The following is a 12,499-nucleotide window of genomic DNA, read 5'->3' on the forward strand; positions in this document are numbered from 1 at the left end:
ATTTTCATGATTTAATGGTTTATGTTAGGGATGTTAACCGATGACCGTTTGACCGGTGGTTGACCGAATCAACGTCAACCGGTTAATTTTTTTTGGTTGTCGGTTAAAAAAAAAAAATCAATCGTTTTGAAGCTGCCGATTTTGGAGCGGACAGCTGACAAATCAGAAACACCCATTCAGTCATGTCCCGCCCCAGTTAAAGACAGCTGACAAATCAGAAACACCCATTCAGTCATGTCCCGCCCAGCTGCCACTCGGTGAAAGAAAAGTGTAGACACAGGCTTTTTAGCTTACAAATTACTATTGTTTTTTTTTTTAATTATTAGAAGGCACATGGAGTTTAGTCCTGCCTTGGCCAGTGCATTCTGAAAGTATGTTTCGGTCTGTAGCCAACAATGCATGTTATTGCAGATCAGATCTCTCCACACAAACTAAAGGCGCAGATGCCGACTTTTTTTTTTTTTAAATCGCGCAGATCTGGGGTTTTTTTTTTGGGGGGGGGGGGGGGGGGGGGGGGGGCGTTGGAGTGTCCGATTGTAATTTCAAGGTGGATCCTGTATTAAAATTACTAAATAGGCGGGTGCCGTTGCAGTCCATGAGGCGTGGGGGGTGTGAAAGAAGGGCAGTGGATCGGGGGGCTGCGCGCGTTTGCGCGGAAGCTGCGCAATCAGTAGATCAGAATGTGCACATTAAATTTTGCGTGGGCGCGCGGCTTTCTGATTTGCTGTTTTCTTCTTGTGCTTGTACTTCCTGTGTTTCATGGACTGTGGCGGCATTTGCTTATATGCAGAATTTGCTTTGATGAAGTTGTGGTCGGACGCTCCAATGCCCCCCTTTGGAAAAGGAAGGTCGGATCTGCGCGATTCAGCTGTGGAGAGGGCGGCATCCGCCAAAAGGCACGCCGTTTGCATCCCTGTAGTAATTCCAATTCTAGAATTTTAAACTCATAGGTTAACCGACTTTAAACGGCTAATGAGGCTCGGTGGTAGGTCAAGATTTTTTTTTAGCTTTCGCCATCCCTAGTTTATGTTCTTAAATAAGAAGTTATGTTCCGAAGAATGATTTTCTACATAAAGAGTTTTAAGACTTGTGCATTATTAAATGAATAATTTACAGGCAAAATGTAAATTAAACTAATAACAGAGTTAACTGTTAGATAATGTGAATCATTTAAAGTATATATTAAATGGACACTGTCACACACTATGTTAGACCTGTCGTTGCACTGAAAACATTGTAAGCATAACAATGAATAAAAGTTTGAAAAACATGGATAAAATGATAACGGAGATTGTTTTATTTAAATGTACATGTATAAAGAGTAAGGATAACCATAAAAGTATTAATATACAATATAAAGTTTTAAAGAAAATAGCAGGAGCCAGTCAACAATCAAGTTAACAGCAGTAATTAACTAGTCTTAAATAAAAAACATTTTCAGTGAAGTGAAATTTCGTGTTGATTCTAAGGTGCATTAAGATATGAGACTGTGTACAGAACGTTTAAAGCTTTATATGAAGTTGTACGACAGCAGGCCAGTAAAGCAGGATTACAGGCATAGATGCACAAGGACAACAAACATGCAGATGCCTCCCAACACCAGTTACCTGAAACATAAAATTTCATGCATTTATTACATGTACTTAAGAATTCTGATTCTGCATTATATATTTGATATGTTGAAAATCTAAAAATGCCAATTTAGTTGTCATTTGAGCATATAACTGAAACAAATTGTCTGAAACGGAATTAGCCATTCTCTGAAACGGAATTTAATGTTTTTTGAAATGGAAAATAGGAGGCTCTATTGTTGGCATCCAGTTTCAAAACCTGAGAAATTCAGTCCACGCAGCGATACAGCAAGGGTTTTGTTTTTTCTTTTTTTGGCAAAAAGAAATCAGAGCACAGCGTTAAACGGGTTGCCAACATACTATTAACATCCCACCATGTTGTAAATGAGGCGAGGGCTCGTGATCAGTGTGCACGATGATCAGATAAAAAGACATCCAGGGATTATAAGCGGGAACGCTTCACGCCAGAAAACACACAGCAGCTCACAATGCTGATGTACTGATGTCAAATCCGCATCTGACAGGACCAGTTGAATATTTGTTGAAAATCACCATTTTTATTGTAATTATTCACGAGTTCCATCAATAAAGTTCCACAAAACCAGTCCAATCCCCTCAGCGATCCCGCCGTGTTATTGTTTATGAAATTCCAGGGAAGCCGAGTACAGCAGGTACGTGTGTAAAAATAACCATGGTGCAATATCTAATTATACAGTAGCTTATTAGACTTTCATTGAAATCAGAGAAATGGTGATCGAATCCCTCAACGAAAAAAATATTTGTGGTGAATCTTCATTTCATTCGATTTTTCTTGTGTATGGTTGACGTTAACCATCACAAATGTAAAATATTTTACGGGAATTTTCCAACAGTGCTGAATTCACTCATGGTTTATTTTCATTCACAACGTGACTGTCATCATCATGTCCAACTTTTCTTTAAATTAATTTATACTGCAGGTTTTACTGGATTAAAAGGATAGTTCGGGATTTTTGACATGAATCTGTATGGCATCCCCATCAATAGTGTTGTGCAAACACACTGACTTACCCCTGACAGCATCCTGTGAGTCCAGTTCTTGTCCAGTTTTGGTCCAGACGAAAGTAGTCCGGCAAGTTTGTTGGGGTCACGAAAGTAAAACGTTTTTCGTCTCAAAACAGTATGTGTTCAAAAGAGTGATATATTTGCATCACAAAACCGTTGTCAAATAAAAAGTCAGACCTCGAAATCGCTTGGCACTATTTTCTCTCCCTCGGTATCACTGCGCGCTGCCGCCAGGTGACAGCCACGGCTGTTTCATTCATTGTTCACTAGTGATGGGAATTTCGGCTCTTTTTCGGGAGCCGGCTCTTTTGGCCCTTCTTACTATAAGGAGCCGGCTCTTTCGGCTCCTGAGATTTTATTTTTGATTTAAAGGAATACGCCACCCCGAGATGAAATTGAATCAGTCCCTGCAGTCCCTAGAGTTGGATGAGTGAGCCAAAGCGTTTTGTAGCCGACCCAGCCATTGTCCTGATCTATAAACGCCCCGGTTAGCTTAGCGTAGTCACTGTAATCAGGTGTGTCCAGCTAGCATTGTCGTTACAAAAGTGAATTAAATAACTCAAGATTGTTTATAATTATTTCTCATGACTTGTACAGTCACATCGAGTACACATATCAATGCAAATTAACACGAAGGGATTTACTAGACCAATTTATATCTGGAACTATTTTCAGCCACAGCACAGGCAAAGCACCGCTGCAAAACCCGTTTTCAGGCGCTGCGCGGTGTCTTTGCGCCTTCCTTTTCCTACCTATTCCTTTAATTGCTGCAATTAACTAGTTAATTCTGATTCTATTTCTCCTCTGTTATAATCTGTCCTGCTTTTGAAAAGATCCTCTCTGGGGGGACAGATGCTGCCACTATACACATCCTCCGTGCCATCACGTGTGTAAGCCGTGGATAGAGTGCAGCCTTGGTCTCCCACCAGCTTAGTGGGTCTGCGTTTCGCTGTCACCTGGCGGCAGCGCGCAGTGATAAGAAGGGAGAGAAAATAGTGCCAAGCGATTTCGAGGTCTGACTTTTTATTTGACAACGGTTTTGTGATGCAAATATATCACTCTTTTCAACACATACTGTTTTGAGACGAAAAACGTTTTACTTTCGTGACCCCAACAAACTTGCCGGACTACTTTCGTCTGGACCAAAACTGGACTCACAGGATGCTGTGAGGGGTAAGTCAGTGTGTTTGCACGACACTATTGATGGGGATGCCATACAGATTCATGTCAAAAATCCCGAACTATCCCTTTAAGATTTACCGTATTTATCCTTATAGAAGCGCCCTCCCTATTTGACGCGCCTCCACGATTTTCAGAGCTAGAATAGTATTTACCAACCATTTTCTTCATTTAACAAACTTTAAATCCAACAAACCACAACAGAGACGTTCAATTTCACCGCTGATTTTTTTTTTACCGGAAATCGCGTTAGTAAACATGGACAGTATAAAATACGGACATTCACTCTGCTGCGGATATCAATACGGGTGGAGACGTACCTTTTGTTTGCACCACTCTTGTACACGTTTACGGTGAACATTAAATGTTTTTGCAGCTAAGTGTTTGCCTTTCTGCTCTGCCAGTTCTACAACCTTTAACTTAAAACTAGCGGTGAAGGATCGTTTTGAGGACGACATTTTGTTTTGTGAGCTCATAAACATCGACGATGACGTGAATTGTGACGTCACTACAAATAGTTTACTTACCAATGTTATCCTTATAAGCGAGCTGGACATTGTTTAATTGACTTTTTGGACATATAACTGTATTTTCATGTGTTTCAAAATAAATGTTTTAAATTCCGATGATGGGCAGCACGGTGGTGTAGTGGTTAGCGCTGTTGCCTCACAGCAAGAAGGTCCTGGGTTCGAGCCCTGGGGCCGGCGAGGGCCTTTCTGTGTGGAGTTTGCATGTTCTCCCCGTGTCCGCGTGGGTTTCCTCCGGGTGCTCCGGTTTCCCCCACAGTCCAAAGACATGCAGGTTAGGTTAACTGGTGACTCTAAATTGAGCGTAAATGTGAGTGTGAATGGTTGTCTGTGTCTATGTGTCAGCCCTGTGATGACCTGGCGACTTGTCCAGGGTGAACCCCGCCTTTCGCCCGTAGTCAGCTGGGATAGGCTCCAGCTTGCCTGCGACCCTGTAGAAGGATAAAGCGGCTAGAGATAATGAGATGAGAATGAGATTCCGATGATTTTGTCATGTTCGATTTTTGTCATTTAAGGGTGGAAATTGACGCTCCCCCTTCATGTTTTGCATCGCGCCCGGGCGTGTTTATTAGGATAAATACGGTAACTTTATTTCCTCCAGAAGCTTTGAATTTGGGCGAGTCTAACTCTTAAACCTGCAGATCAGTTAACGGGTTAGAACACACACACACACACACACCATAATGGGGTGTTGGATAGTTTTCGTTTATTGTTACAGTTAAAGTTTGAGTTTTATTGAAAAATTATAAGTAATTAAAGCATAATGACGATGATATCCATCCCTGCTTTTTGATTAACAAAGCTTATCACTTTCCTTTCATTGAGTTCATAAATACTGTACATCGGAATAAAAAGGTTCTGGTCAGGACGAGTGAAAAATCTCACTGCCGTTCCGACTGGATTAAAGAGTTAACGTCGAGCCCTGACACAATCTCTCATTTCATTTTGATGTCATTCAGTGGAGATGATACCACACATTTCTCTCACTTCTTTCTCTCACTCTCCCACTTTCAACCTAAAAGTCTATAATTATGTAGAAATTCAATACAAAATTTCTTGCTCAAGTTTTGTTTTGATGGATTTCAGACGTAGGTCGCGTTAACCGACAATTGTCCGTCATTGACGGATTTTTTTTTTAGCTATGACGGAAAAATCTGAAGGCCGTCGGTCATTTTGACGGATGTTTACCGTTACCATTACCAATAACAATAATAGCAGCCTAATAATAAAACATAATGAAACACACAATTGAAATGATTGGCAAGTTGTGGCAGAGCTTTCTTACATACAGTATACATAGTCTTCACTGCCGTCACTTTCTTTTTTTTTTTTTTTAATTTTTTTTTTTGGGGCTTTTTGCACCTTTATTGGATAGGACAGTGTAGAGACAGGAAATGAGCGGGAGAGAGAGACGGGAAGGGATCGGGAAATGACCTCGGGCCGGAATCGAACCCGGGTCGCCCGCATTCATGGTATGGCGCCTTAACCACCTGAGCCACGACGCCCCCACTGCCGTCACTTTCAATCTGAGCCGACGTTGCGGCAGTCTTGATGTTCAGTGCATAGGCTACTCATGTATATATTGTAGCCACTGCGCAAGGCTGCTCCCCCCATCGCACTCCTGACCGCGCTCTCACTTTTCTAACCACTAGCACAGTGAGATGGATTAATGTTTCCCTTCTCTGCAGAAGACGCGTCATTTTCGCTCTTAAAAAAAAAAAAAAAGAGATGCATTGGGTTGTTTGTGTCATTTCCCTGCCTGTACAATAGCGTTCATTTAGGCTAGTTGTTTTCTTGTTTTTAAAATGAAACAAATGTCGATCTATTGTATTCTTCCCCAGCAAGCTTAGGAAGCTTAGGAACATCACTGCTCGAATATCTGCTAAACTATCATTTTAATGAGAGCACGGGTAGACAAACTAACATTTAAACATAACTTCGTTTTATTTAAGACCTTCCGTGTCAGGTTCCAGGCTCCGCCGAGCCGAGGCTCTTGCCGGCTTCTGATCACTTCTGGGAGAAATGTTTCCCGACTTCAGAACTTTGGCTGAAGTGGCGCTGGTTATTCCAGCCTCCAGTGTCACAGCAGAGCGCGGGTTCAGCCTTCAGAATAAAATTAAAACGTCAATGAGAAGTCATCTGTCCGAGGCAAAGATGCAAAATTTAATGACAATTGCCTCGGCAGCAGTCTCCGTTGACGACTTTGATTATGCACAAACGAGCTCCCAATTTAAATCCATGCGGGCCAGAAGGAAGGTTTGAGCTCACGCAAACAGGTCAAATTAGATTGTCACTTAAATCGTTGTAGTGGACCGTTCATATTTTAACTGCAATTGTTTTGCTACGTTGTAAAATAACATTGTTCATATGCCCGTTAAGGCACAACAGCCGCAGTGTTTTTAGCGGAGGGAAAATGGGTTCACAAGTGACCGAACGTCAGAATCTCTGTTCATCTTTTTGCATCATAAATACATAAATACATGATTAAATAATACAAGCTTGTTCTGTGAATTAATTTTTAAATGAAAATGAGTCCATGAAAACACAAGTTATTAAATATATAGCATTTATAGCCTATATACATTGTCATTTAAAAGCTAAAATAAAATGATAGATAATAATGGACAATGACGGAATTTTTACGACCCTGTCCGTCAAAATGACAGACAATGAAAAAGTCTAACGCAACCACTGATTTCAGAACTCCAAAACTGTATCATCAGTACATGGAAACTTTTCCCATCTCTTATTACAGAAAAAAAAAGCTGAAACGGAAAAATCATCTCTATAATCTAGGGCTGGGACGATTATCTGACGTAATCGACACTGTCGATTATAAAAATTATTTGACGTGGAATTTTAGTGTCGACACATTGTGTAAAACCACACAGGGTAACTGTTCATAGAACATAAACGGTCCTATTTGAAAGTTCCGGTTTTATCAATCGTCTTTGGTTTCGCTGGATACAAACGCAGAGCAAGGGCTGGGATGACACATTGACGTAACTGATTACATGAAGAATTTGCGTCTGTGTAATCTACTTGAGCAACATGGCTGCGTCTACCAGCAGTACAACGGAGCGTGTGGAGCAACACATGGCACAAAAGGCTCGCACACGGTCCTCCAAAGTTTGGGAATACTTTAACCTTGACACCAACAGTGGGGTCGTCTGCAGACTCTTTAAAGCGCATCTGGCATATCACTCGAGCACGAGTCATGCAGGAGCACATGAAGAGGAAACACCCTGGTGCAGCGAGTCAAGATGGCAGCAAAACTCCGTAAGTTCTGTTTACTTTCTTTGCCTCTTCTCCACCCAAGCCTGGAAACGTTACCACAGTCAATCCACTGATTGGTGCAATTTTTTTTTACATCATACTAAATTCTGCACCGCTACTGTAGCTGACGTTAATAACGCTGTTTTAGCCGTTTTATGTTTTCTTTCTGTTTACTTATTCCGTGAGTGAGCCAAATTATCATTTACAACTATTTTCACAGAATGTAGCTTCCTTGCTCACTGATGGAAGCCTAAGTATGAGCTCCCTTCGCCAGTGACGATAATGTTTCTCTAGTTTTGAAATCATTCCATCTTTTAGCAGCTATAGGCTGACTGAAGCAATTTATTAAGTAAAAAAATATTGCAGTGATCATTAACTTCATCCTAGAGATAGAAATCCTATTGAATTTGAGGACCAATATCTCTGAATACGTGCATGACATATCACAGCAATAGTTTAGAAATTATAATATCAGGTTTCAAATTTGCTATTGTCATTATTCATGTGCATTATGTTAATCTTTTTTTAGGAGCAGACAAAGCAGCGTGGGGGATTTTTTTCATAAAAGGACCTCAAATCCCTGCGATCCCCAGATGGCTGCAGACCTTACTGACAGCATTTTACAGATGATTGGAAAGGACATTGCACAAACAATACTAATTTAAAAAAAATTATTTTACTTGACTTTTGGATCGATTTTTGTTACTGTAAGGGGAGGGGAGAACAACAGATTTCTGCACTTGCTTTTGTGTCAAGATTATTTTATTCTTGTATTTGTGACTAATTTTTTCATTGGCTTTTCTGGCACTGATATCTCTTAAGATTACCTTTGAATTACAGTACCACTTTATTAATTGTACTTAAGTAAGGTCTTGCTCTTTGAGTTTGGAAAGTGTTTTGTTAAAGAATAATGCTTAGGTGTGGTGTTTAAGAAATGTTTTAATAAATATTGAAACGTTAAAATGTGATCTTGTTCACGAGTGAGGGAAGGACAGAGCGTGAGGTCGACAGACGGATCGGTGCAGCCTCCACAGTGATGCGGTCGCTTTACCGGTCCGTCGTGGTGAAGGAGGAGCTGAGCCAAAAGGCGAAGCTCTCGATTTACCAGTCGATCTACGTTCCGACTCTCACCTATGGTCATGAGCTTTGGGTAATGACCGAAAGAACAAGATTGCGGATACAAGCGGCCGAAATGAGTTTCCTTCGCAGGGTGGCTGGGCGCTCCCTTAGAGATAGGGTGAGAAGTACAGTCACTCGGGAGGAGCTCGGAGTAGAGCTGCTGCTCCTCCACATCGAGAGGAATCAGCTGAGGTGGCTCGGGCATCTCTTTCGGATGCCTCCTGGACGCCTCCCTGGGGAGGTGTTCCAGGCATGTCCCCCCGGGAGGAGGCCCCGGGGAAGACCCAGGACACGCTGGAGGGACTATGTCTCTCGGCTGGCCTGGGAACGCCTTGGTGTTCTTCCCGAGGAGCTGGCCGAGGTGTCTGGGGAGAGGGAAGTTTGGGCTTCCATGCTCAGACTGCTGCCTCCGTGACCCGGCCCCGGATAAGCGGAAGATGATGAGACAAGACGTTAAAATTTCAGAGTTTTTTTTGTGTGTGTGTGTTGGATGGGGCAAATTGTTGTAACAAATAACTAACTGGAAAATAATCGCAATAAAATTATTAGGTTAATCAAAATATTAGTCGAATAATTGAAAAAATAATCACTAGATCAATCGTTTAAAGAATAATCGTTTGGGACAGCCCTACTATAATCCCAACAGTCACCAGTTCGTCGCCATTGTTCCCTTCCAGTGATTATCCTTACTGACTCACTCATCACCATTATTCCCAGTGATCCGCAGTGTTCGTCCCACTCTCGCACTTACTTAGGTTAACATGGGGTGACCTTGGGCTGAAGTGGCCCTGAGCGAGGTACTGAACCCCTGACTGCTCCCCGGGCGCTCTAGTGTGGCTGCCCACTGCTCTGGGTGCGTGTGTGTGTTCACTGCTTCAGATGGGTTAAATCCACAGGATGAATTTCACTGTGCTCGAGTGTGCATATGACAAACAAAGGTTTCTTCTTCATTCTTTAAACTCTTTTCTTGGAGATGCTCACAAGTAATAAAAGCAACCGTTTCCTTCATGACGGCTCCTCTTTCTCAACTCCAGTCACTGATTCCTTTCGTCTGAAAAACTGACATGAAGCTTCGCATTGTGTGAAAGTGTAAAATGTGAATCTGTGACCAAAGAGGACTTAAAGACATCTACCACCATCACTACTCCGACTGTGAGAGCTCTGCTCAGTGACCATCTTAATTCTGCTCCCGGATTTGTAAGTTGTGTTATGCTAATGATCACAGAAGCGTAAACTAGCGCATGACATCACCTCAGGACTGTTTAAAAACTGGCATAACTCAGAGCTCATCAGTGTCTCTCCTGAGACCTACAGGATGGAGGGAACCTTTCTCCACCCAACACCTGCTTCTGGATACTGCACACTCACAAACAAACACACACACCGTGCTGTTCTCTTTAAGGAAGCTAAACCCGCCTGTACACCACATTAAACTGTCTCACAGGTTCTGGTGCACAATTAATCACAACGTAATACAATAAAGAACCAGAACAGACTCAGATCTCGATATCAGCACCGCAAAGACCGACCCAAGTATTTAAAACTTTATAAAACAACAAGTGCTAATCCTCCTCAGGCGCCATTACCCAAAGCAGCGCGCGCAGTGTGTGTGTTAGCTTCATGCTAACTAGCCGAGGCCCAGAATAACACCGCTGACTGACTTTAACAAATTATTAAAACCAACACCGCGACACGCTGATAAAACCTCACTGACACTGTATAACCCGGACAGGACCCGAGCAGTATACCTCATCTTTGGAGGGAGAATTCAGATCCGTCACCGCTTCGTGTTCCGCCGCCATCTTTTCCTCTCTCTCGCTCTCTCTTCCGGAAGTGACGCTACGGCAGCCCGCGAGGTACCTTAAAGACAAACGCGTTTCAGGCCAAGGCTCCACTGAGGGACACTCAGTGCAGAATACAACACACAACAACACACAAACCTATCTCATCTCATCTCATCTCATCTCATTATCTGTAGCCGCTTTATCCTGTCCTACAGGGTCGCAGGCGAGCTGGAGCCTATCCCAGCTGACTACGGGTGAAAGGCGGGGTACACCCTGGACAAGTCGCCAGGTCATCACAGGGCTGACACATAGACACAGACAACCATTCACACTCACATTCACACCTACGCTCAATTTAGAGTCACCAGTTAACCTAACCTGCATGTCTTTGGACTGTGGGGGAAACCGGAGCACCCGGAGGAAACCCACGCGGACACGGGGAGAACATGCAAACTCCACACAGAAAGGCCCTCGCCGGCCATGGGGCTCGAACCCGGACCTTCTTGCTGTGAGGCAACAGCGCTAACCACTACACCACCGTGCCGCCCCCATCTGAATTGTTTTGTTCAAAATTCATTGTGGTAATGTACAGAACCAAAATTAGAAAAATGTTGTCTCTGTCCAAATATTTATGGACCTAACTGTATCCTGAATTTAATCACAGTTATCACAGTTTGATGACAAATAGTATGTACACACTACAAAAGGGCACAGGCTGCCATTTACAAACTCATACAGACAAACTTAATCTCATGCTTTTATTGTTCATGAAGAACACACATTCTCAGATGAGGTCTATACCGTTTCTGGACAGTTTTATACTGTATATGCAAAAGAACAGACACTAAAAAACAACAACAATAACAACACTGCTTCAAGTTCAGCATGATTTAAACCATTTACACCAGTGTCACATTTTATAGTTTTTTTTTCTCACGCTTTGTAAAGGCTCACCAGTGAGCATAACATGAACTTGTCATGCCTACAACAGCTGAATGCGGCGATTTCCATGTTGCTCAGCAAAACGCTTCACATTACATGTATAGTTAGCTAAATAATGTTCTCCAACCTGATTTTTATCCTCTCAAAATCAGCATCGCAACTATGCTAGCACTGTTCATTCATTATAATTTCATTTCTTGATAGATAGTTAATCAGCTTTTACCTCTGTCCTCCCGTGTCTCCTTTCCTCGCGACTCCTGGCTCCCTCGCTTCACGCCTCTCAATTTTCCAAAACAACCAATCTCTGGCGTTATCTCGTGCTGCATTCGCCGCAGTCGGACATTGGAAATTTGTGCACGTAAATGTCAAATTGGCCGTAATTTTTCTTTGAATTCATCACTGCCAACTGGGGTGGCAGCAGGGGTGGCAAGGCTTTCTTTTAGGGTGGCATTTGCCACCCTATGCCACCCCAGTAGATCTGCCCATGATGGGAGGGATGAAGTCCTGCATCAATCACTTGTAGGAACTGGCACACCAGTATCTAAATGAATATGAGTAAACACGAACATAGGAAAAAACATGACAAGTGCCAGGGACGTAACACCCCCACCCTTTAAGAACAAACACCAGTTTGTTTACATCAGCAATTACATTTTCTGAACCCTTCTTACATTTAATGCAAATATTGTATTCCTGGAGTATCAGAGCCCACCGCATAAATCTCTGGTTGTGGTTGTACATATGTGACAAAAAAAAAAAAAATGGATTCTGATCAGTACATACTGTAAGGCCCTGTCCACACGGCAACGGATTCAGGTGAATCTGATAAAATTGTATAAAATACATTCCTCAAAAAGGGCGTAGAAGAACAAAGTAATCCATCAATGTGTAGCATTCAATTTATTCCGGACCATTAAAGAATTCTGGAGGATCTCAGAATGTTGGCGTACCGGCTTCCATCTACCCCCATTCATTCCTCTTTCTCTCCATCTACCCCCATTCATTCCTCTTTCCGCGTCTCCATTCAAAAAACGAGCACGTGATTTAAAGGGACTAT

The 12,499-nt window shown here is 42.4% G+C and overlaps 1 protein-coding gene across 1 annotated transcript in view; it reads right to left on the bottom strand.

Moving 5' to 3' along the window:
* Nucleotides 1-10,539, bottom strand: part of cwc22 (CWC22 spliceosome associated protein homolog) — a 101,181-nt gene extending 90,642 nt beyond the window's left edge. Inside the window, exon 1 of the mRNA XM_060928961.1 lies at nt 10,465-10,539. Within this exon, the coding sequence (XP_060784944.1) occupies nt 10,465-10,518 (54 nt within the window). The 5' untranslated portion in view covers nt 10,519-10,539. The remainder of the gene's footprint in view (nt 1-10,464) is intronic.
* Nucleotides 10,540-12,499: the final 1,960 nt, after the last annotated feature.

This window comes from Neoarius graeffei, chromosome 9, assembly GCF_027579695.1.
Source record: "Neoarius graeffei isolate fNeoGra1 chromosome 9, fNeoGra1.pri, whole genome shotgun sequence".
Lineage (NCBI taxonomy): Eukaryota > Metazoa > Chordata > Actinopteri > Siluriformes > Ariidae > Neoarius > Neoarius graeffei.